Source organism: Guillardia theta, assembly GCF_000315625.1.
Source record: "Guillardia theta CCMP2712 unplaced genomic scaffold GUITHscaffold_17, whole genome shotgun sequence".
NCBI lineage: Eukaryota > Cryptophyceae > Pyrenomonadales > Geminigeraceae > Guillardia > Guillardia theta.
The window spans coordinates 197,356-222,744 of NW_005434657.1; the positions used below are offsets into that span (position 1 = coordinate 197,356).

At 51.3% G+C, this 25,389-nt stretch overlaps 8 protein-coding genes across 8 annotated transcripts; 4 read left to right on the top strand and 4 right to left on the bottom strand.

Annotated features, from left to right (window-relative positions):
• Window positions 1–1,125: 1,125 nt before the first annotated feature.
• Window positions 1,126–1,998, bottom strand: GUITHDRAFT_151407 (hypothetical protein; the record flags this gene model as incomplete). The annotated part of the gene is made up of 1 exon (XM_005836493.1): window positions 1,126–1,998. A coding segment is annotated over exon 1 (773 nt), but the record flags the coding sequence as incomplete, so codon positions are not given.
• An 838-nt stretch (window positions 1,999–2,836) lies between these two features.
• On the top strand, window positions 2,837–3,383 carry GUITHDRAFT_151408 (hypothetical protein). The gene has a single exon (XM_005836494.1). The coding sequence runs from the start codon at window positions 3,059–3,061 to the stop codon at window positions 3,293–3,295; it is 237 nt and encodes a 78-aa protein (XP_005836551.1). The 5' UTR covers window positions 2,837–3,058; the 3' UTR covers window positions 3,296–3,383.
• Window positions 3,384–3,609: 226 nt separating this feature from the next.
• GUITHDRAFT_104534 (hypothetical protein) lies at window positions 3,610–11,451 on the bottom strand (the record flags this gene model as incomplete). Its single annotated transcript, XM_005836495.1, has 36 exons — window positions 3,610–3,684; window positions 4,031–4,083; window positions 4,228–4,285; window positions 4,377–4,424; window positions 4,512–4,565; window positions 4,762–4,842; window positions 4,894–4,944; window positions 5,134–5,235; window positions 5,288–5,351; window positions 5,405–5,430; window positions 5,493–5,545; window positions 5,596–5,650; window positions 5,851–5,894; window positions 5,945–6,003; window positions 6,119–6,171; window positions 6,327–6,653; window positions 6,709–6,772; window positions 6,836–6,891; window positions 6,945–7,037; window positions 7,198–7,274; window positions 7,328–7,376; window positions 7,428–7,487; window positions 7,660–7,764; window positions 7,811–7,865; window positions 7,915–7,965; window positions 8,121–8,211; window positions 8,296–8,629; window positions 8,703–8,771; window positions 8,970–9,698; window positions 9,871–10,048; window positions 10,174–10,229; window positions 10,407–10,652; window positions 10,709–10,807; window positions 10,863–11,153; window positions 11,206–11,322; window positions 11,380–11,451. 36 exons carry the CDS (start codon window positions 11,449–11,451, stop codon window positions 3,610–3,612), a joined length of 4,095 nt encoding a protein of 1,364 aa, XP_005836552.1.
• Window positions 11,452–11,983: 532 nt separating this feature from the next.
• GUITHDRAFT_157376 (hypothetical protein) lies at window positions 11,984–13,197 on the top strand (the record flags this gene model as incomplete). The annotated part of the gene is made up of 5 exons (XM_005836496.1): window positions 11,984–12,028; window positions 12,336–12,466; window positions 12,606–12,763; window positions 12,808–12,917; window positions 13,180–13,197. 5 exons carry the CDS (start codon window positions 11,984–11,986, stop codon window positions 13,195–13,197), a joined length of 462 nt encoding a protein of 153 aa, XP_005836553.1.
• A 400-nt stretch (window positions 13,198–13,597) lies between these two features.
• On the bottom strand, window positions 13,598–18,521 carry GUITHDRAFT_162044 (hypothetical protein; the record flags this gene model as incomplete). Its single annotated transcript, XM_005836497.1, has 26 exons — window positions 13,598–13,744; window positions 13,846–13,928; window positions 14,066–14,130; window positions 14,196–14,273; window positions 14,321–14,370; window positions 14,521–14,550; window positions 14,597–14,658; window positions 14,944–15,037; window positions 15,079–15,162; window positions 15,219–15,254; window positions 15,305–15,376; window positions 15,502–15,726; window positions 15,772–15,861; window positions 16,074–16,192; window positions 16,237–16,304; window positions 16,365–16,553; window positions 16,601–16,812; window positions 16,861–16,984; window positions 17,079–17,224; window positions 17,283–17,345; window positions 17,401–17,447; window positions 17,625–17,672; window positions 17,717–17,809; window positions 17,861–17,915; window positions 17,991–18,025; window positions 18,461–18,521. 26 exons carry the CDS (start codon window positions 18,519–18,521, stop codon window positions 13,655–13,657), a joined length of 2,319 nt encoding a protein of 772 aa, XP_005836554.1. The 3' UTR covers window positions 13,598–13,654.
• An 895-nt stretch (window positions 18,522–19,416) lies between these two features.
• Window positions 19,417–20,409, top strand: GUITHDRAFT_104537 (hypothetical protein; the record flags this gene model as incomplete). Its single annotated transcript, XM_005836498.1, has 6 exons — window positions 19,417–19,602; window positions 19,653–19,763; window positions 19,906–19,968; window positions 20,015–20,081; window positions 20,136–20,221; window positions 20,266–20,409. 6 exons carry the CDS (start codon window positions 19,417–19,419, stop codon window positions 20,407–20,409), a joined length of 657 nt encoding a protein of 218 aa, XP_005836555.1.
• Window positions 20,410–20,632: 223 nt separating this feature from the next.
• Window positions 20,633–20,984, bottom strand: GUITHDRAFT_104538 (hypothetical protein; the record flags this gene model as incomplete). The annotated part of the gene is made up of 3 exons (XM_005836499.1): window positions 20,633–20,767; window positions 20,821–20,883; window positions 20,964–20,984. The coding sequence occupies 3 exons, from the start codon at window positions 20,982–20,984 to the stop codon at window positions 20,633–20,635; spliced, it is 219 nt and encodes a 72-aa protein (XP_005836556.1).
• Window positions 20,985–21,847: 863 nt separating this feature from the next.
• On the top strand, window positions 21,848–23,365 carry GUITHDRAFT_67732 (hypothetical protein; the record flags this gene model as incomplete). The annotated part of the gene is made up of 1 exon (XM_005836500.1): window positions 21,848–23,365. The coding sequence occupies one exon, from the start codon at window positions 21,848–21,850 to the stop codon at window positions 23,363–23,365; it is 1,518 nt and encodes a 505-aa protein (XP_005836557.1).
• Window positions 23,366–25,389: the final 2,024 nt, after the last annotated feature.

The window sequence follows — 25,389 nt, forward strand, 5'->3', positions numbered from 1 at the left end:
GTCCTCTTGCTTCTTCACGAACTGCTTCTGACTCGCGTCCAGCTCGAACCGCCTTCGTTTCGCATTCAGTTTTGGGACGAAGAAATCGATACATCTGGGGTCGGGCAGAGTGATGAAGAGAGGAGCATTCATGGTGGGCTGAGCCAAGAGTGACACGAGATCGGATTGGCAGCAGTTTGTGACGGTAGGTGCGGGGAGGACCGGGAGGTGCAGAGCAGGTAATCACGTCACCTTTATCATGGATGCTTACTAAAAAGTGCTTATTGAGCATCATCAATATTTTACTACAGGGACAACGTCACGACCTTTTCCTTTGACCCCTTGACACCACGTTGAACTTTGCATAAATTACGTTCACCGGACTCGAACTCACATCCCACTTGACATCAAATGCTGTGGTGACCAACCTTGCGATGCTCTCTACATTTTCCGAATAACACTCTTGTTCGTAACTTTTGTCCGACATGTCAAAGATATGGAGTTGTGAAATTACATTTCAATGTCTTCATCGTACCGGTTTAATCACGTGTGCATTTACAAGAAATTCATCCTACTTCATCGTTGAGGTGTCATAATACTATCGTGTACAGTGCTCTGAACTTGGCGTTATTCCAGCTCATATCACATTGTGACTCTGATTCTTAGCGAGGATTGTCTGCGCGATCTTGATGATTGGCGTGTACATGGTTTCAAGTTCTTTCGCATACGCCCTTAGTCTTGTCTCCCCCTCCACCGTCTTCTGCATACCCAAAATCGTCTCGTCCTGGAGAGTCAACGAAACATCAGGCAAGCACGCAGACGCTCTAAGGAGTACCGCGAACAAGTCAGTTTCGAAGCTCCTCATAAGCTCGTCGTAGGATCTTCCGTTGAGAGAGAGCCTTGAGAACTTAGACGCCTCGTTCCCAGACTTCATGGCATCTTCGAACTGATGCTTGTCCAGCTGCCAAACAGTAGATTGTCAAGGCGTTGGGCATTGACGCATCTAAAAGAGATAAGATCTAGATCAATCTACACTCACCGTAACGACGTATGACTTCATTGACCGAGACCGTCCCGTCCAATCCAGGTCTTGCTTCTGGATCAGGTGTACAATACAGCACTCGCCCTCTGAGTTGGCTCCCAGCTTTCTGGACCGCGCGTACATGGAAAAAGTCTTGGTCGGATTCGTTGCAAACGACCAAATGCTATACATGACGTAGCTGAAGTAGGCGAATTCCGTAGACAGAAGGGGCAGTTCACGATTTGCGATTCTTGAAAGGATTTCTTCCACGTGGATTCCTATGCTCGAGCTCCACCCTTGTGATACATAGATATCTGCCCTCTTCCCAGTCTTGGGGTCCAAGTGGTGCTTCACGAACCCAACACTGGTTTCGTGTTCAAAGAAAACCCTCTCCACTTCCATCCCTCCAGAGGAGGCGTCTTCTTGATTCGACAGCACGTCGATCGGAGGCAGACTCTTTTGCTTCTCGACGTACAGGATTTCGATAGCATGCAAGGCTCGCAAGGTGATGGACTTGAGATAAGGTGGAAGGTTGACGAAGATGTTGATAATGGCCCTCGAGTCATAACCAAACTCACAGATTCGCGCCATCACCATGTTCGGCCAGCCCATCGACGTCATGGCCTCGCGCAGCTGAGACGGCCTGTCAAACCTTAGCGACCTCGTGTTGAAGGGGATGGGGCGCTCCACGTGATCCATCCAGCTGTCGCGGAACAAGGATGATACATCATGGGCGAGGGGAGAGCGCGAGCCAGCGCACGATGCGATCCTCTTGGTGGCGATGTTGGATTTCATAGACACCTGCTCCTCATCTTCGACATCCAACGGCCTTTTGTGGGAGATCACGGTTGATACTATCATGCCCTCTGGCTCCTTCTTGCGTTCCAACATGAAAAAGTCTGAGCTTCTTGTTGAATGAAAATCGTCACCAAACACATCCAAGTTGACAAGAGCCATTCTCGTCGACCAGACGCAAAGTTGGTGTCAACTGGGTGTCTGCAAATCGAGTAAGAATAAACAAGAATCAGAATATCATCACAGAGCAGCACAACAGCAAAAAATATTTTGGTTTGGCCTGGCCATCGGTTCCCACCTTTATCTCTTCTTATCTCCACTCTGGCAAGCCCTTCATCTTCTCTCATCTTACATTCGCTCAAAAATCGTTTTCCTGCCCTCTGTTCTTGCCTGAACCTCTCCTTGCCCTCCAATTCTGTTCTTTCATTACTCAACAATTGCTTTGTAAATGACTTCTGCCCTGCCCTGCCCTGCTCTGGTCAGCTCAGCTCATTTCATGATCAACATCCTCTGTTCTATTGTATCTTCACTGTTCTCCTGACTTGTTTGCTTCTCTCCTGTTTGTCTTGTCTGTCATTCTTCTACAAGCCTTTCCTCCCTCCCTATCTCATGGCCAGCATTATTCTCCGCCTCCCAACAGCTCAAAATGTAATATAAAAACTACCTAAAATGACTGTTTAGTACCACATGAGTAAAAGCGCCATCTCCCAAGATACGGGAAATCGTGCAAAAATGTTTTGAAAGTAATTTTCAGTACTGATATCTCATAAAATAATTATTAAAATTGAAATGGGTTTTAAAGTGTAAAAAAGAAACACGGACTCCTGGGACATTCGAGGCTCGTAACCTGTGAATGGGATATGGTGGGTAACGTGAGCATGCTGACATAATGTCTCTGAAAGGATGTGTTTTGAAGTCGGGGATGCTCATTTTGCCTGTCAGCATGCTGACGTCCTGATCCGGCGACCCGTCCGTGGTCTTATCTTCTCCTCCTCCTCCTGCGGATTTAAGCTCTACCCATCTGCTGTCCTCTTCCTCAACCGCCTGCTAAACGATCAGTCAGCCTTCCTCTCTGGCCGTTGTTTTGCTCCCTGTTCTCCTCTCCTCTGGTATTGATCCTCGTCCCAATCGTCACATCCTTCGCTCCGCTCCGATCGTCTTGGGGTTCTCCTTCTCGAACCCCTCTCCTGCCCTCTCCTGCACTTCCCCTTCCTTCATCCCTGCCTCTTCTCTTGCCGCCCTTCCCCGTCGCATGAGGAAGCGATGCCTCTGAATATCCTCGTTCCAAGTGCTTATTACCTTCAATGGCGGAGTTCGACAGGGGTACGCAAGTGCTCGTTCAAGCTCGATTACAATCAGAAGACATTTATGCGAAAGCAGAAGAAAGTCATGGTTGAAACCAAGTGGCAGGTGGACGGCAAGGAAAAGGCATCCAGCTGCTATGCGAACATACTGTCTGCTCGGCTAAAGAAGCTGAAATGCAAGGAGGAATCGTCATGACGGATGACAGAGCGCTATTACAATTTTTCACCGGTGAATCAGTTTTAATCAATAGAGAATTGCATACAAATCTTTACATCTCCTACCCAAAAGAACAAGTGAGGATGAGATCTCTGATGCGATATTCACGGAGAATCAAAAGTATCTCGAAGCAACCGATGTTAGAATGATGTTTCAAGGTGTAGAAACGGCTGTAGCGAGTTTGGTAGGAAATTGCTACTTAGGGGAGGAGTCGATGAGAAGATGTTCAGGGAGAGAGCAGGCAGATCAGGAGGGAGGCAGGGAGGCAGGGAGGGGGGAGTGGGGAGGCATGTTCATTCAAGGCAAAGCTTCCTGCGAAGCAGCTCACTCGCCTCGCTGTCGAGCGAGTTGACCATCTCTGCGAAGACCTTGAAGTGAAGGTCAAGAGTCGAGAAGAGAACAAAAGGAGAAGAGAAAGAGAGAAGAGAAAGGGAAGAGATCAGAAAGAGAAGAGCAAGAGAAGGAGAGCTGAGCTGAGAAGGAAAAGAGGGGAGAGAAGAGAAGGAAAGGGAAGGGAAGAAGAAAGGAGAGGAGACGAAAAGAGAGGGGAGAAGAGAGAAGGAGAGAGAGGAAAGAGAGAATAAAATGCGAGCGGGAGAAGCGGGAAGAAGATAGATGAGAGGAGGAAGAGGACGACGTGGTGTGAATTAGCCGAGACAACAGAGGAGGACAAGGATGCTCGCAGAGAGAAGGAACATGATCGTGCTCACTCACCGTGTTTGTATCCCCGAGCAGCTCTCGTGGAGTCCCGTACTCGATGGCTCGCCCTGCGGGTTGAAATCAGGAAAGTAGGAGAGGACATGGCTGACATCGAGAGAGAGCCGAAGCAGGAGCAGGAGGATCTTGAGGGAGTAGAGATGAGGTGAACAGGAAGGGGGGAGTGGAAGAAAGGGTTGAGGGTTCAGGTTTACCTTTGTCCATAACCAAGACCTTGCTGCTTCCAACCAACGCTTGCAACCTGTGGGCCACCTGAACAAACTGTGAGAAAGAAGCGAGGGGAGGGGAGGAAGTGAAGGGTGAAGGAAGGAGACGGCGAAGCGACCGTGTGGAGATCCTTTACCTGGATAACGGTCGCTTGTGACGCAGACTTGGCAATCTCCTTGATGACCTGAAACAATTCTAAACACCAAGAATGATACTGGTAGTGATGGTGATGGAGGAGGAGGGCATATGGCATTATGAGGATGGTTCTTACTCTCATCTCAGACTCCAGGTCGAGAGAAGATGTAGCTTCGTCTAGCACCAGGATCTGAGGCAGGAGGGTAACACGTCAATCACCAACAGAGGGAAGTTGGATTGAGGGACATCGGAGGGCAAGGAGGAGAGAAAGAAGGAACGTCTCGTGGAAGGGAGGAAGCGAGGGAGGCAGGGAGGCAGGGATAGGGGGGAGGGAGGCAGGCAGGGAGGCAGGGATAGGGGGGAGGGAGAGGATCTTCTCATCTTACCTTCCGGTCTCTCAGAAGTGCTCGAGCTATGCAGATCAGCTGTCGCTGCCCGTGCGACAAGTTTTCTCCCAGGTCGGCGACCTGGCGAGTTTCAGTTTTGACGAACTCGTCGCGGCCCTCGCAGCAGTAAACCTCTGCTTCGAGCCCTCCCAGACTTTCAACTTTCTCCTTTAGCCCTGTCAACTGTGACCAGAGAGTGAGGGAGGAAGCGGGGAGCAGAGAGGAGTAGGAGAAGGAGACGGAGTAGGAGGAGCAGGAGCAGGAGGTAAGATGGAGCAAGGGATATTCCGCACAAGAAGAAGCAACGGGAGGGAGAGCAGGACAGGACAAGGGAGGAGAGGAGGTTGTAGGCCATATGGCTTGATTTGAAACCTGTAAGATGTTCCAAAGGTGACTGTCAGAATCATGCTCGTTGTGGGGGTCAAGGTTCTTTCTGAGTGAGCCGGAGAAGATAATCGGGTCTTGACTGACGATCTGGCGCGTTGAAAACTCAGAGAACAGACATGTCACTTGCCTCATGATCTACCGAGATGGAAGACCTCAATGTCGTCAGCCCCAACTTGCCGATGTCAACATTGTCGATCGTTATGCTGTTGGGCGTTGAGATGTGAACTGACAGGTCTCATCGCTCTTCTCCCCTCACCTTCCTTGCTCGCAGTCCACCAGACGCTGCACAGCAGAGAGAAAGAGCAGGTGAGAACTTTGGAACATTCCAGTCAATCGATCATTACGAGCAGCGCTGTGACGACAGAAGATTTCCCTGCTCCTGTTCTCCCAACAATCCCTGTCATAGCATCAACATCTCGGCCTCCTGCTGCTGTTCTTCGCTCTCACCCATCTTCTCCCCCGCTGCAACGAACAGGGAAAGTCCGTTGATTGCTGGAGAACTCTAATGATAGGAAGCAGCATTCTTGTCATGGGCAGAATTTGCTGTAATCAAGAGAAGGAGCAGATAGGAGAAGATAGGAGAAGGAGAGAGAAGGAGAAGGAGAGAGGAGAAGGAGGAGAGAGGAGGAGAGAGGAGGAGAAGGAGGAGAGAGCAGAGAGCAGGAGAGTTGCTGATTGATGGCGACGAAGATGATGCCTTACTTGCGATGGATATCTCATGACGACTTGTCGAAATTCAACAGCACCTTCATCCGTCATCACTGATCATCGGGAGTACTCAATAACCCCTCCTCACCGCTCCTGGGCCATTCAGGGTCAAGCTGATCCTCAAAATCCGTCCGACCAAGATTTTCTCTGCGTTGTTTGATCAATCTCAACAACATCGCACGAAGGCCGATCAGAAGGAGAAGACGAACGAGAGGCTGTATACAGGGACGGAAACAACTAGGGAGAAAGCGCTGGTCCTTACCTTGGTGTCTTCCGGCAGTACCTCAACAAACTTTCTCGGACTCTAGCAAGGTCCTGTTGATGACTGTCAGTACTCTCGAAACATGTCCACGATAACGAACTGACCTGAAGGTCAAGCTTGCGAAGAACAAATGCATGCACGCAGAAAGAGCCAAAGCAAAGGTTGAGAATCATGAAAGCTGAAATTGAAAGATTACTGTGGTCATTACAACTATGATCATCGACAACAAAACAAAAACAACAACATCGTCATCGTCGTCGTCGTCGTCGTCGTCATCGTCGTCTTTATCATCATCATCACCTTCATCGCCTTCATCATCATCATCATCATCATCATCATCATCATCATCATCATCATCATCATCATCATCATCTCCATCATCTCCATCATTTCCATCATGATCACAAAAGCAGTCACCAGAGTTTGCAGGTGAGACAGCAAACGCGTTGGACGCAAGTCCATGTTTGGCGGTGTGGAGCACAATCCCGACGGCAGTGACAGTGTAGAACAAGACAGAAAGAAGCATTGTCATCACCTGGAGAACAACACCATCAGCCTCTAAACTTTTTGTTCCTTTGAGTTTACGATACCATCAACCAAGAATCTGTCTTGCAAGACATCAGCGCGATCTGGGTATGAGCATCGAATCGTTTTCTGCAGGAGATATCCATCAGGATGGAAAGTTCGATTCTGTACACGCCCTCTCATCGTTCTCACTCAAACTCTTTCAGCATGATCTTCTGATGTCGGTAGGCCCTGATGGAAGGGAGTCCCTTCGGAACGACTTTCAGGCAGGCCACCCGCGGGAGGTTGTAACGGCAGAGACCTCTAGAGTTGTTGAGAAGTGAGCGAGGATAGACGGACGGATCTTCTCGTGCAAGGTTTTCAACCCCTTGCAGGATTTGAACGTGTTGGAGACCTTGTGAGTAAAGACAAGTCAGAGGATACATGTCTAGGTCTGTACATCACTATCCACGTCATGATATGAACTCACGATACTTGTCGTATATGTTCATACCATGACGTGCATCTTGACGCATCGTGATATCGTGTCAAGATCACTGGGAAACAAGACTTACATTGTTGATGAGGAAGAGCGTGATGAGTGCGACTACTACCAACCAGTATACGTAGAAACAACACAGAACAGCAATGGCTGTTGAAAAACAATCAACGAGGAAAGAAAGTTCACATCATGGCATCTTGTACCAATGCCATAGCAGAAGCCGTAGAGAAAGAAATCAGATGCCATCAGGACCTGCAACATTTTTGTCATCCAGCCTGTTCCCCTTCCGAGCTTCCTCCTCACGGAAAGATCCAGTTGAGCGAGGGATTGAGCGAACAAATTCACAACCTTCCCGCTTTCGATCTGCAGACAGAAAAGTCAGCCCCTCTTTCACGATCATCAGAGGCTTCATCGTCATTCATTGATGCACTCATTCATTGAAATCTTGATCGTGTTGCTATCATCATGATTGTTGTTCCATCATGATTGTTATCATATTCATCTTCATTGTCATGTAATATCATCTTCTTCGCACCTGATCGAGGTGCGCGACGGGGCTGCCAAGAACGCTCTCCACCAGCTCTCGATGCTGGTGGGCTACTGCCCGGGAGGTTCCGTAGATGTAAACGAAATTGCGAACCTGGAGACGAGACTCAAAAAGACTTTAGGACATTCTGATCTCCTACCGCACAGGCAAACAACTCGGCAATGACGCAAGCGGCGTAGAAAGGAAGATAATAACTATGAGATGCATCAGCTGGCCTGTCTTTACCTCTGCTCGCGCCATCACCCTATCTGACTCGTCGACTTCTCTGGATTCTTCAGACCTTCGTCCGCCCATCTGCATTGAGACAAGAAAAGAAGTCTCACTCCACCAGACAAGAAACAATCAGCAAACATCATAAACTTCACATCGTCATTTGACAACTTGAGTTTACACATCAGTTCACATGTGACACAAGACACACAATCTGCCAACATCCTGAAGTTTCTCACCCAGCAAGAATGTAGACACCGAGCTCGACCATCCCTCCTTCAAAGGCGATGATGGAGACAGCGAGGAAAGCATACCAATACCCGCCAACACCTACCCGACGCATCATGTACAGGAGGAGGACGGAGAGCGAGTCAACAGACTAGACAAGAATGAGAACAGAGAGCTGGAGACAACCTCGAGCAAAGTTCTTGATGAATGTCAAGATCCCTTCTGGCACATCCTCATCATCATCAAACGTCTCCTCGACGCAGGGATCTATGATATTCATCTCTATGGCATCAAATTCCTTGTCCTCCCCCGCTGACTTCTCCATCGCACCAACAGAGTTCTGTTTGTGCAGACTGTAGTAATCGCCAGACACCGTCAGCCTGCCTTGCTCGAGGTGAAGGAGCTTGTGGCAATCTTTGAGAACAAACTCATCATGAGACACTATCAGCCTTGTTGAATCCTTCATGATGCCACAGATGCAATGCTTCCAGACATGCAGCCTTACTTTCATGTCCAGCGCCTGTCAGAGACAGAAATGAGAAGGGAGAATAAGAATGAGGAGAGGAGCAAGAAGTCAGATGAAAATGATTCACCGCTAGGGGGTCGTCAAGAAGAACAAAGGGTGAATTGCCATAGGCTGCTCTTGCCAGGCTGAGACGTTGCTGCCAGACACGTCAGAACAGGAAATCCTTACTTCAGCGAAGAAAGAACACAAGACAAAGTTGAGAGGGCAGGGCAGGGCAGAGCAGGGCGGGGCAGGGCAGGGCGGGGCAGGGCGGGGCAGGGCGGGGCAGGGGAGGAGAGATCAGAAAGCAGGGATACAACGATGGACTTCAGCAACATTTTCCCTCCCACCTTACCTTCTGTCCCCCAGAGAGATTTACCCCTCTCTCTCCTATCCTGGTCAGATCTCCCTTGGGCAACAGGACCAGATCCTCGCTCAGCGCGCAAGCCTCGCACACCTGCCGGTACCTCTCTTCCTCCCACCTCCTCCCCAGCAGGATGTTTTCCCGCAGGCTTGCGTTGAAGATCCAGGGGTTCTGCGGGACCCAGGCAACGGCAACAGGAAGACGTCGCAGGCTCCTCATCGTCCCCCGAGCGGGAGAGATCTCTCCCATCAACGCGAGCAGGAGGCTGGTCTTGCCGCTTCCTACTTTCCCCTCGATCCCCACCAGACTCCCTGAGTCAATCCTGACTGTCATCCCCTCAAGGAGGGGAGGGAGGGGAGGAGAGTTGGTCTCTTTGCCCCCCCTTAACTGAGAGGAAGGCGAAGTGGGATCCTGTCTTGCTGTCGTCGTTACCTCGCGCGCTGCTTGTCTGCTCGTTGTTCCATCCTCGTCCTCTCGCTCAGGATTCACATCCCATGCAAGGTCCACATCCTCCATCCAGATGCCTTCCCGCAGAAAATCTTCGACATCCTCCTCCTCCTCCTCCTCCTCCTCCTCCTCCTGCTTGTTCTTCCTTTGCTCATTTGACCCTCGTCCGTCCTTGCTAGTAGCAAACTCTTCGATATCAAAGAAAGTCTCGAACCTCATCAAAGCTGCTGATCCCTGCGCCCAAGTCCGGACACTCTCAGGGAAGTGGAAAATCTTCCAACAAGGTGTAAGATCGAGATCGGAGAACAGAAAACCATCAAAAACAAATTCACAATGGCAATCACGATCATCGAAATTGCTCCGACAGCCAGCAAGGTTTGCATGTCCACATGGATAAAGTGACAGCGTAGAGACTTGCCTTCCCGTGGAGGAGGGCCAGCAGGACCCAGTAGGCCGCGAGGACAGCGGGAGTGAGCGGGTTACCCGCCGCTGCCGTGTAGAGAGCGACGATAGCGAGGGATATGACATCGACAGCAGGATTCGACGACACGTTGACCTGGTCACGTCCGAAGTCACTCTCACCGCCCTTCTCTCTCTCCTGCAAGATCACCAGAGCAATCCACCTGCCCATGTGAGCCCAAAGTTGGAGCTCGTGAAGTTTGGAGTCAATTAATTTGCGCTCAAACCTTGTAATAGGAAACGGATGTCATGCGCTGCATTGTCTCTGATGGGATAGTCGATGGCTCACCTCGACTCCCATGCGTTAAACTTGATCGCTTTCATTGCGCTTACACACTCGTTCACCTACACTGGAGTTAGGTTGAGACATCCATCGAAATATGTGACAAGCTGCAACAAGACAGGACATCTCCTCCTCCATCACCACCAGCACCAGCACTAACAGCATCAGCATCAACACCATCGTCCTACTTCTCTTCCTTCCTCCCCTCCACTACCATCCACATACAAAGAGCTGCTCACCAACTGCGAATGCTCCTCAGCAGCATTAGCGCGCATGACCGAAACTTTCTCTAATTTCTTGCTGGCGAGCGAGGAAAAGAAGATCGACAGCACCACCACCGCTATCCCCCCCACCGACGCCCACTCCACGAAGATGTAGAGGGTTGCGACCAGTGAGAGGATCTCGACCGGTTGCAAGCACAGGGTCAGAACAGCGCTCCAGTAGGAGAGGATCATGTCAGAGCTGCTGCTGCACAGCTCTGCGATCTGCCGCAAGTTCACCGAGTCACATGCTGGCGGCCGTCTTGTTCACGGCGACTTACCTTGCCGACATACCCCGAGAACGCGTCCGTCAGCGGCAGACGGAGGCACTTGCGGTACGTCACACCACTGAGAGCTGCTACCGTCCACAATCCCATCACCTGCCATGTCGCATGTCAGTTTCACGTCCTCCCATCGTACAACTCAGTCTGTCACGTTGCAGCGATCCACGAAGTACTCCTTCGCCAACGAGCTCGACACGTTGCACAGCCCCAGCAGAGCTGCAAGGAGGAACCCCTGCCACTGTGGCGGATCTTCCTGCTCCATCCACTTGAGGAGGAAGTAGGCGACGACTGGCATCCCGATGCTAAAAATGGTGTGCATAGCATACAGGACGACCGAAACCAGGATGTCCTTCCATAGGATCTGACGCAAGATTCTCCTCATTGTGAACCCTTGCACGTTGCGCTTCAAATGCTTCTCGAGAACATCCGCTGCGCTCCACACCTGCCGGTGAAGGCGTCATCAGGGCCGGGGAGAGGACGAGGAGATATCCAACCTTTAAGGACGCGTCGATGTCAAACAGCCGCGACTGGAGGCTCTTCACACTGAAGGAGAAGGAGGTGTCTGTCTTGTTTGCGAGCTCCTCCATGTTTGCTCCTGGAGATTTCCCTTGCTGCAGGAGAGAGGAGCGTGATGAAACGCCGCGGACAAACAGGACGTCATCACTCACCTTGAGAAATGCGTACGCTTCCGAGAACAGGGGATCCCATTTGTATGCGGGGCCATCGTGCAGTTCAGACATTTCGGCAACAACGAGCGAGTGCTCTGGTCCTTCACCCCCTGAGAGTCCCCTGCTTGCTACAAGTTGACCTGCCCTTGAATAACTGTAAACTAGCTCGAGCAGGTGTCGTTTTGAATCGCAGCGCAAACTGGGGCTGGGATACAGATTTCAGCTCTCAGCTCCTTGTACCTTGTGCGAAGAGAGCAGATTATTTTCTCATGGTGTTCACTCCCATCCCTTCAACTTCGCCATCTCCATCATCTCCGTCCACATCGCCTCCGATCTTTATGCCATGCCACAAAGCACAGCATTGGATTGTGCAAATTATGCAGAATTATGGGAGAATAATCATAATTATAAACTCACGATAGGTAATCTGTATAATTATGTATTTCCACTTCACATACAAGCAAAATCATAATCCCACAAAAATCGCTGGTTCCCTTCAGGAGGGGTACTAAATCCAGGAATAATGGTGGGTGGGGGTACTGAAAGTTTGAGAGGGAGAAGTTTGGAGGTTCCTCCAAACTTTCCAAAGTTCCTTGCTGGCGCCATGGCGGCTGGGGGGAAGCGAGGAGGAATGAAGCGGCTGCGGCAGGTGAGGGGGTGAAGGAGCAGAGGAGATGAAGGAGCAGAGGAGATGAAGGAGCAGAGGAGATGAAGGAGTAGAGGAGATGAAGGAGCAGAGGAGAGAGGCAAGGATACAGCAGTAGACACGAGCAGTGATGTAGGGAGAAGATGATGAAGGAGCTGGGATCATAGTTGAGAGCTCTTACCACAGCTGACATGCTCGTTGAAAGGAGCTTGAAAGGTTTCACAAGGAACCTCCAGACTATATCCAGGTGCAACGTACATGCTGTCTACACACACACACACACCCTGCTGACTCTCAGAGGCCCAACCAGGTCGCAGTGAACGAGAAGAACATCTTCGAATGGCACTACCTGCTGGAGGGACCAAAAGAGACTCCCTACGACGGGGGTTGGTACCATGGGAAACTGATCTTCCCTCCGGAGTACCCCTTCGCTCCTCCTGGGTGAGCTGAAGACTTTGAGACAGTGGGGATTCGAAGGAGAAAGTTGGGGTGGTGGTTGGTGGGCCGGGTGGGTGAGGAGGAGGCAGAAGGGGTAGGGAGTGGGGAAGGAAAGAGAGTGGGATCTGATTCTTCATCACAGTATAATGATGCATACCCCCAGCGGGAGGTTCGAGACGAACATGAGACTCTGTCTGTCAATGAGTGACTACCATCCTGAGTCATGGCAGCCATCGTGGTCCGTTGCCACGGTGCTCCAGGGGCTCCTATCGTTCATGACTGGAAAGGAGATGACAACAGGCAGGTTGGAGCGAAGTGGGAGAGGGAGGTGACGGAGGTTGCAGGAGCGATCGAAACTTCTGATGAGGAGAAGAAAGCGCTGGCTCTTCGGTCTATGGAGCATAACCTCCGGAACCCTGTTTTCATACGCATGTTTCCTGATGCAGAGGAGCGGGCAAAGGCGAGGAAACTGGGGATCGCGCTTCCTGCCAAGGGCTCAGCTACTCTTGCGACCGATGAGGACAACGAAGAGGAAGGGGGAGGATCGGATGAGACGACAAGAAAGGACGAGGGGGGGGAGCAAGTGGAAAAGCGTGCATCCGAGGAGACGGGAAGCAGTTTGGACTGTGATGGGGAGATCCACAATTCGATCGAGAAGATGCAAATCAAGCAAGAGGTTAGCGCGAGGAATGTGCAGGACGAGCAGGGAGGAGCAGGAGAGAAGAAGACGGTGAGTTGCTGTGTCGAAGGAACTCGCAGCACCTACCTGCTGAGCCTTTGATCGCAGGAGACATCTGAAGACGGGGAAGGCGAGGTGCTGTGCGGGGGGATCGAGAAAGGAGCGACTGTTTTCATCACCGGGCTGGTGAAGCAAGCTCATCTCAACGGCATCCGGTGAGAGGCAAGGGAACTCGCGAGAGCGTTGAAGTGACATGGCCGGATGCGGCAGGTGCAGGGTGGAAGGCGGAGGAAGCGGAGGGCGGCTGCGAGTGAGGATGATGGAGTGAGATGGGGAGCGGTGTGACTACCACGATGCTCCTGACTGATGTGAAGGCCTCCGGGGAAGGAGATTCTGCTGAACTTGACGAACATCGAGGTGGAGTGAAGAGACGCTTGACAGACAAGGAGAGGACGGAGCTCGAGCGTGCTGTAAAATTCTCATCTTGCACGATCGACCTAGATACATTATCTTCACTTGTCCCTAGCCTTGTTGAACCGAGCGCGAAGCTTCAAGAAAGAGCTCTGGACTGTCGACTCCACCGCCGTCAACTTCTGGATGACCTGCGAACAGCGTTTGCGATCAGTCTCGTATTCCTCCAGACTGCTCGGCTCCACGAGCACGGCAACACATGACACTAACATCCCTTCCTACAACTCCTCACCGGCCGGAGCTGATCGAGATGCGCTGAGACTCTCTGTGTAGTTCCGTCGTCCTTGCTCTCTCCAAACTTGATTTGCAGTAGCGCTGAGAACGAGCTTGTGAGAAGCTGCAAAAGTCCCTCCCCCTCATCCGATCCCCTCATCCGATCCCCTCATCCCTCCCCTCATCCGATCCCCCAGTCTCTCCCCTTTCACCCGACACCCCAGTCCCTCCCTTCTTACCAGGATTCAACTTCATGTCCACCGGCATCTTCTCGATACTTTTCCCTAGCAAAACTTCGATTTCCCTGCTCGGAGATCAGCTCAGTGCGAGCAGGGGGCAACGTCAGCAGAAGGCCCAGCACGACTTCACCTCAAGATCGCCGGCTCGTCGTACCAGATGCAGTTCCCTCCCACCTCGTAGTCCCTCGTGTCATCGCAAGGAGGAGCTCTGCAGGGGAGCAGCTCAAAGAAGCGCCCAAGGGAGGAAAGGCTCACCTTCCTCCTGGCCCTCGTCCCTTCACGTTCTTCTGGCAGAACCACACACGCTGTCCATCTGGTAAGCAGCAGCAGCAGCAGCAGCAGCAGCAGCAAGCAGCAGCAGCAGCAGCAGCAGCAGCAGCAGCAGCAGCAGCAGCAGCAGCAGCAGCAGCAGCAGCAGCAGCAGCAGCAGCAGCAGCAGCAGCAAGAGCAATTACTTCTTTCTCGGTCGCAACAAAGGAGATCGCCTGTCATGTGCATCAACGAGGCGGCATGAAGTGACTGAGATCTTACCAATCCCATCTTGTCTGCACGACCAACTCGCCCAATACGATGAATGTAGTTTGCAGCAACATCTGTGGGAATGAGAGTGAATGTCTTGTTTATAACAATCTTGATCGTTTGCATCGTCTTCATCCCTCATCGTGTCGATATTGAATTCACAATCTCTCATGAAACCATTTGAACCATCTCCATCTTCATCTCCATCGTCATAGTTGTTACCTCATTGACTTGACCCTCTTCTACATGGTCAACACATCACCATCAACTTGTGTTCATCATCATCATCATCACCACCACCACCACCACCATAGTCACCACAACCTTACTGAGACAACTATCTTCATTCAAATTCGCACCAGGCAGCGTCATGTTCACCACGTACGGCAGTCCGGATATATCGATGCCTCTGGCAGCGACATCTGTAGCAATCAGAAATCGAACGTCTCCATCCTGATCGATTCATCAACCCAGGTACTGTAACATCCTCCCACCTTGAATGCTTGCAAGTTCTGTCTCCTCTCCTCCACTGATCTCCACCCAGCCAACACCACACAGGAATACGGGTTCTCCTTTCCCTAGCACTTGTCGTAAAGGACTTGATATTCAGTAAGGCGACAATGCTGTAACAAACCTTCTCAGCTTTCCCGTGGAACTTTCTACCTCCTCCCTGTTGGAAGGTGAGAATGGGCCAATCTGCAGGTCTCTGTGTTTTCATACCAGGGAGACGAGGTGTCTCTCCAAGTTGTCACAATCGAAGTTTGTTCTGCAGAAGATGAGGCAATGATCCATCTGTGCAAGACCATCACCATCACACCGCTCTCTCCATCTCCATCTCAATCATCTCCATCTCAATCATCTCCATCTCAATCATCTCCATCGTCTCAATCTCAATCCTCAATCATCTCCATTCCCACCATTGTTGTCTCCTTCCCTACCACCACCACCACCACCACCACCACCAGACTCGCCTTGAGATTGTCCACGAGTTTCACCAAGGCTGCAAGCTTGAGGCGTTTGATTCCCTCTGACCTGCTCAGGGGATGCGGGTTGGACGGGTTTATCATCCCTGCACGCATGTCAGAATCGATCTCGATCGGCCCCCTGTCAATCGTTCCTTTTCTCAGCTCAGCAAGGTGGACCTGCTAGGCGTCAGCTGGACTTGTCATGGGAAGACGTTGGTGTACCTCATCGGTAGGGTACTTGTCGTTCTTCCCCCAGGAGGTGTCGCGGGTCGGGTCGATGTCGTAGACGAGGTGATATACACTCTCCGGCACCTCCAGCCATCAGTCAGAGTCAACTTGCCAACAGTAGAAGGGGGGGGGAGGAGAGGGTTGAGTGCTTGCTAACAGTGAGGGTAACACAGGGTGGAGCAAGAGCATCGGAGCAAAGGGAGAGGAGGAAGAAGGAGCACGCGGCGGGGTGCAGGAAGTGAGGGAGAGAGAGGGGAAGGGGCGGGGAGGATCCGTCGAAGGTGCCGTGAACTTACTGAGTCCTTCCCCTTCAGGTCCACCCAGATGGGATATTGACAGATCTTGGCAGCCAGGGACTTGATCTCAGCCGAATGCAGAGTAGCCGAGAACATCAGAGTCTGCAGGCGATTTTCTCCTGCCCTGGAATGAACTTCGTCTGAACCATCCCACGACACTCACCTGCCCGGTCCTTGTTCAATCTAGAGAAGATGCTCATGATGGTAGGGAGATTTCCTGTCTCCAACAATCTGCAAACCCATCATCATCTCGTCTTGCACCTCCGACAAGCTCTGTCTCTTTTCTCCCACCTGTCAGCCTCGTCCAGCACGAAGTGCCTAATCCTTTGGCAGCTCAATTTCCCGGTCTTCATCAGATCCTCTATCCTTCCCGGAGTCCCCACCACCACGTGCACTCCGTCCTTGAGGGCCTTGGCTTGATCGCGGATCTCCGTCCCTCCCACCGACAGCAGGCAGTGAATCTTGGGGTCGACCATGTACCTTGCCAACAGAGTCACTTTCTGCACAACATGTGAGAGCACGAGCACTTGCTATAGTCCATCATGCAGTTGAAGGTCTGCTCAGCAAGGTCCCGAGCTGGCTCCAGGATGACAGCGAGGGGCGTCGATCCGGAGACATCCGACGACTGTTCCCCTGCCACTTTCACTGTGTCTTCAGCTGGAGCCTGACAGATTCCCTGCAGGCCTCCAACTGGGAAGCGGAAGGCAGCTGATCCGAGGTTGAGGCGGACTTGACAGTCCTTGTTGACAGACGATCAGGCGTAAACAAAATCACAGCAACTTCTGACCTTGAGGCAGACGGTTGGGTAGAGAGCCTTTCCTCTAAGGTGTGGGGGCAGAGAAAAGGCAACTCCAAGATCCTCCCCATTCTTGAAGAAAGCAACGTCTCCTCCGGCCATGTCGATGCAGCACCTTTGAAGGCATGATGTCACTTTGGGATGTTCGAGACGGAAGGGGATGCACTGAATGATGGAGAGGTCAACAGAGGATGCACGAAGGTTATCACCCGACGACATCTCCATCTCCGAACGGAAGTCCAAAGTCTTCAAATTTGTTGTTGTTCACTCGTTTCCCTGTTCCCCCATATCCGAATCCGTTGGCACACTTTCCGAGATCTCGGTTTGCAGCCATTGTTGAGAACCCAACACGAGCCTGAGTGTTCAAGGGAAAAGTTACTTTCCCAGCACGGATTGATATCATCGTCAATGACCAATCCAGGGCTTTGGACTTCAACTTCATACATGTATTTTCCTTTCTTGACCGCAATGTTTGCCTTGCAGAGCACGGCAAAATTCAAAATCATCACACAATCCAACTGTGTGGCTCACCCTTCCTCCACACCAACCAGACTTGCTGCTGCCCACACAGACTAGACCTGACGGAATCACCACAGGATCAATAGAACCATCGGTGTTCAGGACAAGAAAGAGGGGGGACAAGGGGACGTCAAGGGTAGAATGAATTCCATACCATCATCGAAGATCTGCAGCAAAGGATCTTTGTCTACATTGAGCTTTTGTCAATCCACATGGATTTGATTCATGAATGTCACCTTCTGCACTCATCGCTGCCTTGAACTCACTTGCAGCCTTCTGCTGACCTGCATCGCGATTCAAAGCTCTGCAATGGCGGTGCGAGGCATACCTGCACCATGTGTCTTGGTATCGCTTGAGGCTTGATTTTGGAGATTCTCGTGAACAAGCTGTAAGATGGGTATTCCAAAAGCTCCTGTTTTCCCTGCAAGAACCAAAGTTTGTTGTCGAAATCATGGCGATTTTACAGTCAAACCAGTTCCAGTCTCCGCTGCACCTAACACGTCCCCTCCTCCGAGAATCAGGGGGATCTGCATCCAAGAATCACAATCACGTTAATGATCTAGACTTAACAAGAGGAATCATGGCACGTAGCAGGTTCTCACCGCTTCTTGCTGAATTGGTGTTGGCAGTTGCCACCCTGGACAAAATTCTCAAAGATCGCCAAGATGGCTCTCAAACCAGCAGTACAGGTTGATCCCTCAATCATCATAGTAGCATTCCTCCTCCTGACTGATCCTTGCCCGTGCATACCTCCTTTGGTATACTCGGAACCGGTCTCTCTTGCACTGTCCTCTTCCCTATTCCCCCTCTCCTCGTCCTCTCGACCCCCTCCCTCTTGAATTTCCTTTCCGACCTCTTCCCGTCATTCCGCTCTCCATCCTCTCTTCTCCTCTTCATCCCTCTAGCTCCCACCCAGTCTGATCCCGAATGATCCTTGTCCCTCCCTTTTCCGCGCCATCCCCCTCCTCCTACTACTACTACTACTCTTACTCGTACTTCTTCTCTTCTCCTCCTCTCCTTCTCCTCTCCTTCTCCTCTCCTCTTGCCTTCTCCTCTCCTCGTCCTTCCTCACCTTCCTCGTCGATGGATCGGATAATCTCTCCCATGACCCCGAGCTCGGCAAACGCTGCCATGTTACCCTGTTTCCCCGAAAGGAGGCCCACCTCCCCGCTCAGCACTGGTGGTTACGTGTGGGGATGTGGACAAGATAACAAATTGACTAAACGTTTAGTGCGGGGGCTGTTACAAGGCGCCGCATGGGGGGAGCGAAGCGGCTGCGGGGTAGGGGGAGCGGGAGAGAGGCTGCGGATCGGAGAATGGTCATGCTGCTGGCTGGGTTCATCGGGCTAGCTGCTGCCAGAAGCCCAAGCCATGATCCGACTCTGTCTGGAGTTTTCGGGTGAGTGAAGTTTTGATGGCGGCCTGCTGGTGCCAGTATGAAACCAGGCTGTTTTGGTTGTGTTTGCTTGTACATGTGTCTCATCACTCTCATGTTTCATTTCTCTCGTTCCTGCATTATTTGATATAGAGATTTTGTACCTCGTCGTGACTCGAATGCTCGATGAACGCTGCGAACGCTACTATTTGGCATCAAGTTGTGCTACCTCGAACGGCTTGCTTTACGTTCGAACCTCGCTGACTTCAACCGATAGAACGGAGTCTTCTGGTTTCGTTACCTCCCCACTACCTAGACCTTTTGCTGGCCTCGAGCGCATAGGAAAAGGCGCCTCGAACGTCTGTAGGTACGCAGGTTGCTTTTGACATCTTGGCAGGGTCCTTAACCACTCGTGCAGGAAAGGTCATGGTGCTTTGCCGTGCAGAACATCGACAAGGAGCTGGAGCAGCAAGCATGATAGGGGCCGGCAGTTGAGTCCCAGTGCTTTTCTGCACCACGGTACAACTAGTGGTAATCAAAAGCGCCAACAACGCGCGAGGGCTCTTTCCGTTCGCAAGACAGCCAACACAGTAATGAACAGCAAATTAAGCCCAGGAGAAATTGTAGAATCACTTCATTCTCTGTGAATTTGTATGATTCTTGTGCAGGTGCAAGAAGACATTGCATGGGAAAGCCCATACGGAGTGTTGACCGTATACGAACGAAGAATTCGCATGCAAGACGACGATGGGGGAGGAGGGGGCCCGGACGGAAACGGCGGAGGGGGCGGTGGAGGAAACTCTGACGATTATCCCCCACTCGTTGGAGGATTGAAGAAGGTGGGAAGCCTACTTACAACTTTTGCACGGAGCTGACATGTTCGAAACAGGAGGGCAAAGTTGTCAGGTGGCATGTGGTTGGATCTCCCTTGGGGAATTTTAGCAGCGTTGTTGTGTTTCCATTTGATTCACGAACGAAGACTTGCTGGCTCATCAGGGAGGTATGTTCATGAATGTTCTTTCGTGAATCGAAATTCACATTGCTGCCCTGTACGCTTTCTTGGAAACTTCAGTACTGCCCTGGAACGCATTCGGTGACTTTTCACTTGTCCCATGAAGGCTTGTTCACAAAAGCCATTGCAGATACAAAGTGGGGTGCCTGGAGGACTGTTCGAAGAGAAAAAGCATAAGGACCTGCTGCAAGCTGTAACGACATGAAGTTCTTTGCTGTCGAAGTTTGATATTTTCACAGGCTCGAGATGAACTGAATGAGGAAGCCGGCTTGATGGGCGGAACCTGGATTGCTCTTGCTCCGGAAGGTCTGAAAATTTGTATGCTGCACCGTGTTGCTCATCTTAAAATGTGGACACTAGGGATACCACAGGACAAGTACTCGCGTAATCGTTTACACCCTTACCTTGTCATCGACTGCATGCGGGACCCAAATCCAAAACCTAAGGTATCTTTCAAGATTCTAAGAAGGAGAATGATTTGCTTGGACAGGATGATGATGAGATCATCGAAGTGGAGCAAGGAGTAGCCCTGGAAGAAGCCAGGAGGAGAGTGCTTGAAGGCGATATGCCTGCACCTGCAGCTATGGTGACTCTCCTAGCGATCGACAAACTTCGACAGCTAGGACATATTTGAAGTTCCCCTGCTGCATTGCGCTGGAAACTTAGAACTTGTGTGAATATTTCAAACTAAGGATTTGTACGTTGGATGTAAATTGTGAACAGCAGTCAAACTATTCACGCGCTTGAAGGAATTCCATGTTGAGCAGTCTAGTTAGGGATCTTTGGATCTACATGCTTTCAATTGTTCGTTTGCATCTCAAACGGCTACTGGTCACTCGCTCCTTCGTCTATTTCATTCATGCGCTGGCCACTTGCTGATCGTCGGCTGGAGCAGCGACCTCTACGGCGGCATCCAACGGCTTGTTGATAGTACAGAAATCATCGAGCTTGCCCGCTGGAAACCACCATCCGTCAACGTTGACACCGAGGTCCTACATGAGACGAGTCAGCAGGAGGAGGGTGCAATTTTTGACAAGTTGCGTACCTTCAGCTTGCCGTGTGTATCAGCCTGGTCAGCCTGATTGCATGTAGAGAGCACTTGCACGACCTGTCTCACATGCATGTCAGATGACGACGTGATGCCTCCATCGCTCAGAGGATCAGCGGAGGTTTCAGACTCTCACTCACCCTTCTCACGTCCGCGAACATGACAACGTCTCCTGTCTGGCTCGCCGCTTTTGGCAACACGGTTGGCCGTTACAAACAATGACTTCACGACGGTTACAGACCCGGGCCGCCGCCGCCCCTACTGCTCTTGGTGAACTGAGCCTACTAGTGGATTGCGCTGCCTTATCCTTTCTCCGGTTGATTGGCTGAGGCGGATTCGTTTTGGGTATCTCTCTCCTTTTTCGCCAGTCCAATTCTTTTTTATAGTTTGAACTATAAACCTGACAGAAAACAAATGTGTAGTACATTGTGAATCGGGTGAATCCTACCTAGATCCCATAGCTCTAGCTATATAATTCTCAACAAATTATCTTGTTGCTGCTATGGCCAAGAGAGTTCGAGAGCTGGAGGAGGAGACGAGTTCAGCTGTAGAGCAAGAGGCTAGGGGGGTACAAACAAAAGTCATCCAAACAGACCAAGCCATCACTGCTGCAGAGCAAGAGATCAAGGGAGTAGTGGAAAAGATCAAGGGAGTAGAGGAAAAGATCAATGGAGTCGAGGACGAGATCAAGGGAGTAGTGGAAAAGATCAATGGAGTCGAGGACGAGATCAAGGGAGTAGACCAAACCATGGCTGCTGTAGAGCAAGAGATCAGCCAGGCACAAGACCCCAATATGAAGCCTGTCTTGATCATGAAGCAAACGAAGCTTGCAGGTGAAAAGCAACAGCTTGCGGCCAGAGAGAAACGGCTTGGAGTTAGAGAGAGACAGCTTAGAGTTAGAGAGAGGCAGCTTCGAGATGACAAGGCAAAGCTTCAAGATAAAGAGGCAAAGCTTCGAGAGGAAATGAAGGAAAAGAAGCAGGCAGCCTTTACCTGGACAGAGTCAGAAGCTCGGCTTGACGGTATGGGGTTTTGCAAGGAGGAGAAATACTTCCGTCTAGATTGCTCTTACTTATGGGGCACAAATGTAAACAGCGGAGAGCATCTTCTTCTCTACTGCCGAAAAGCATTCCTGGAGCAGTTCCGTTTCCTGCAAGAGCAAGTGCTAGAGCAAGGTGCTCTTGGATGGATACAAGGCTCTCCAGGAACAGGGAAGACAACAACAACGCTTTCGTTTTGTATGAAGCTGGATAGGAATGAGTGGAGCTTCAAATGCATCAGGCTGAAGGCCAGAAGCAACACCTGTGTCGTGGAGGTGACAGGCAACAAGAGAAGAACATGCTCTGTCGCAAAGGAGTCTGAGGGGAAGCAGATGACACTGTTGCTTGAAGGGTTGTCCGACGGCAAAAAGAGCCTCCTGGTGCTCGATGGCTACTTGACACACCAAGAATCTCACACGAGAGCTTTGGTAGCATGTATAGGATGGCGGGATGCTGACAGGCAGAATCGACGTCTTATAGTGGTGACGTCAATGGCTTCTCGAGGAAAGGTCTACGATGAAGAGGATCGAGAGATGGGGCTGAAGGTTCACATAGTGCCATCATGGAGGATCGATGAATATCTAGAGGCAGTGCAGTTTGACGAGTTTTACAACAAGGTGGGAGCCACCTTGGAGATGAATGTGACAGGAGAGGCTTTGGGTTTCAAGATGACTACAGGGCCGAAATCGAAAGAAGAGCGAGTGAGACATAAGCATTACCTCGCAGGTGGGTCATGTCGGTACATGTTCGACATGACTGCGGCGGATGTCCTTCGGTCCTTGGATGTTGCGCTTCAAAGTGCTCCAAACTTACAAGATCTTTTTCGGGGCCATGTAGGCGCTTCCTCGGGGGATATGACGAACAGGCTGATTGCTACTATGGTAACTCAGGAGAAGGTGGTCTGGTTTCCTGTGAGCAAGTACGTAGCCAGCAATCTTGCGGCGTCCGTGGGTGCGGTTGACATACTGAGAAGAATGCTGACGGCCTTTAGGGGCCCGCGAGCCATGCATGGGTATCTTTTGGAGATGCTCTTTTTTGAGGAAGTGAGACGAGACCTGAGCATCACTTACCGTGGATCAAGCGAGCCTGAAGTTTTGAAAGCATGCAATCTCGTTGTAATCTTCGATCCGTCACAAGACACGGACTCTCTTCCCCACACGAGGGTGTGTCTCAAGCCAATCAGTGAATTTCAAGGTGGCTGGGACGCAATCATTGTAGATCAGGATGACAAGGTCGTGCAGTTTTTTCAGCTGACGGTTGCAAAGGATCACTCTCTCAAGCTCTCGTATTTCTTGACTGCTCTTGAGGCTCTGGGGGTTCCTGCAGGTGGGACATGGACGATAAGGATCGTTTTTGTCGTCCCGCCGGAGGATGGAATGTTGTTCCGAATAGCCTCTGTCAAGGATGAAGGAGCGCTAGAGCAGTACATGTGGAAGAAAGGGGAGGAGAGGTCGATGGTCCAGGTGGCGAGTATTGATTTCAATCGAGGGTTCGTTGGTTAGTGAAGGGTGGCGAATGAAGATGCCAGGAACTGCTCAGATGGCTGAAGATGTGAAGGAAGTAGACCACTCATAGCATGCGCTGAGGCTGAGCCGTCATGCTCACGTACAAGGGGGGATGTGGATAATTTTACTCACAAAACTAATATACAATCCATATTCACTCATGATTCATTTGTTTGGGTAGTACAGGTCATCACTGAAAACCATAACTTGACAGTAAAATGCGATCGCATCACCAGCCTCGCCTCTGCTCTTCCTCTGGGTGATGGAGGCAGTGCAGGCGCGGCTGGGGCCTCTGAGTCTTCCGAAGGAGGGGCTGCAGGGGGCTCTGAGTCTTCCGAAGGAGGGGCTGCAGGGGGAACTGACTCCAAGGCTGACTCGCTGACTCGGGTGGGTAGAGATCTACTGCGTAGCTGCAGTGAGCCCGGGAAGAGCTTCCTGAGCCGGGGATAACTGCGCCCTGGTCAAGGGAAACTCTGCATGAACCGCCCTATGACTGAAGGCTTGGGGGGGATACAGGGAGGTCCGCCCGCGAGTTGAAAGAGAGCAGGCGATACGATCTCGCTGCTCAGACGTGCGCTATCAGCTCGCCGAGGTCCATATACTCCACGATCAACCCGGGCCTGATGCACCCGCAGCAAGGAAGCTGGTAGGGGAGGAAGGACCAGATCCGGCTCGTCCGCTTGACGGAGGGTCAGAGGAGGGTCGAGAATGTCCAGGTCTGCACACAGATCTTCAGTGGGGTCGATCGGCTCCTGAGCATGCATCCCGTACTCTCCCGAGGGGTCGAGCGGCTCCGGAGCATGCATCCCGTGCTCTCAGCACGCCTCCGCTCCCTCCAGCAGCACTCTGAAGACAAACTGCACCTGCAACGCCGGGTATACGGGGCCGGACGGAGGGAGCTGTACGGCATGCGCGGCAGGCAAGTACAAGAGCTCGAGCGGGCCAGCAGCCTGCAGCTCGTGCGACGCGATCATTGCTCACATGACTTCTCCCGTGGGGTCGACTAGCTCAGAAAACTGTATCTGCGGTGCTGGGTTTGAATATGTACGCGCACAGAAGGCAGTATGCGACCTCTCCTCCTCGTCGTCCGTGGTCACCTAAAGCCCGATGAGCTTCTGGGTTCACGTCATGCATACCGACTTCTCAAGCTCCTACGCCTACTTCCAAGTCGATGTGGAGCTCAGTGCAATCATGTACGTACCCTGGATGATCTCGATTGTGTGCGAAGGAAGTTTCATGTTGGCCAAACGGTGAAAGATGAACCGGGAAGTGAAATCACTGAATAAATCACCGCTGCTCCTTTTTCAATCACAAATTTTGAAAACTTGACTAAATTGTTCTTCTTCACTCAACGACTGCAATGTCTGCCAGGTCCTGGTCGTAGATATCTACCAATCCCCGGACTTTCGGAACACCGTTCAAGAAATTTGACTCTTCTTTCATCATTTGTCTTATCAAGTTGAAAGGAAGCTGCTTGTCACCTTTGAAATAAAATCACTCAAACAGCAGTCTGTTCATAGCCTTCATCTCGCTCTCTCTGACTCACAGAGCAGACGCTCTTGTTGGCGGCACTGCACCAGCATTTGCGATCAAGCAATGCTCGCTCCTGACAAGGCACTCGTCTCACTGAGAACTCAAAGTTAGGCTGAGCAGCCGGTCTTCTACAGGCCCGGGGTCACGGAGGTTCGGTGGCACCGGGCCGAATTGACTGAGTGAAATCGACAGATGAAGATCTCTTGGGAATGCTTGCAATGTGAGAACAGTGGTGAGGGGATGCGGCAGGGATGCGAGAGATGCGGGAGAGGGAGAGATGGACGAGGGAGGATGGGACCGTGGGAGTGACAGAGGGAGGGAGGCAGACGAGATTCATATGGGGTCATGGTGAAGTATTCAACCATTTCATCTTTGGACCACTATCCAACCATCTATGTCTCACCAGAACTGATGCTGCCTCAATGTCTGACGTCCTGCATAGCTGGCGCTATCCCCTGCTCCTCTCTTTGTTATCAGCCGCAGCTGCA

Excerpts from the sequence above, each read along its gene's own strand:
- GUITHDRAFT_151408 (XM_005836494.1), top strand. The coding sequence starts at position 3,059 with ATGCCTCTGAATATCCTCGTTCCAAGTGCTTATTACCTTCAATGGCGG.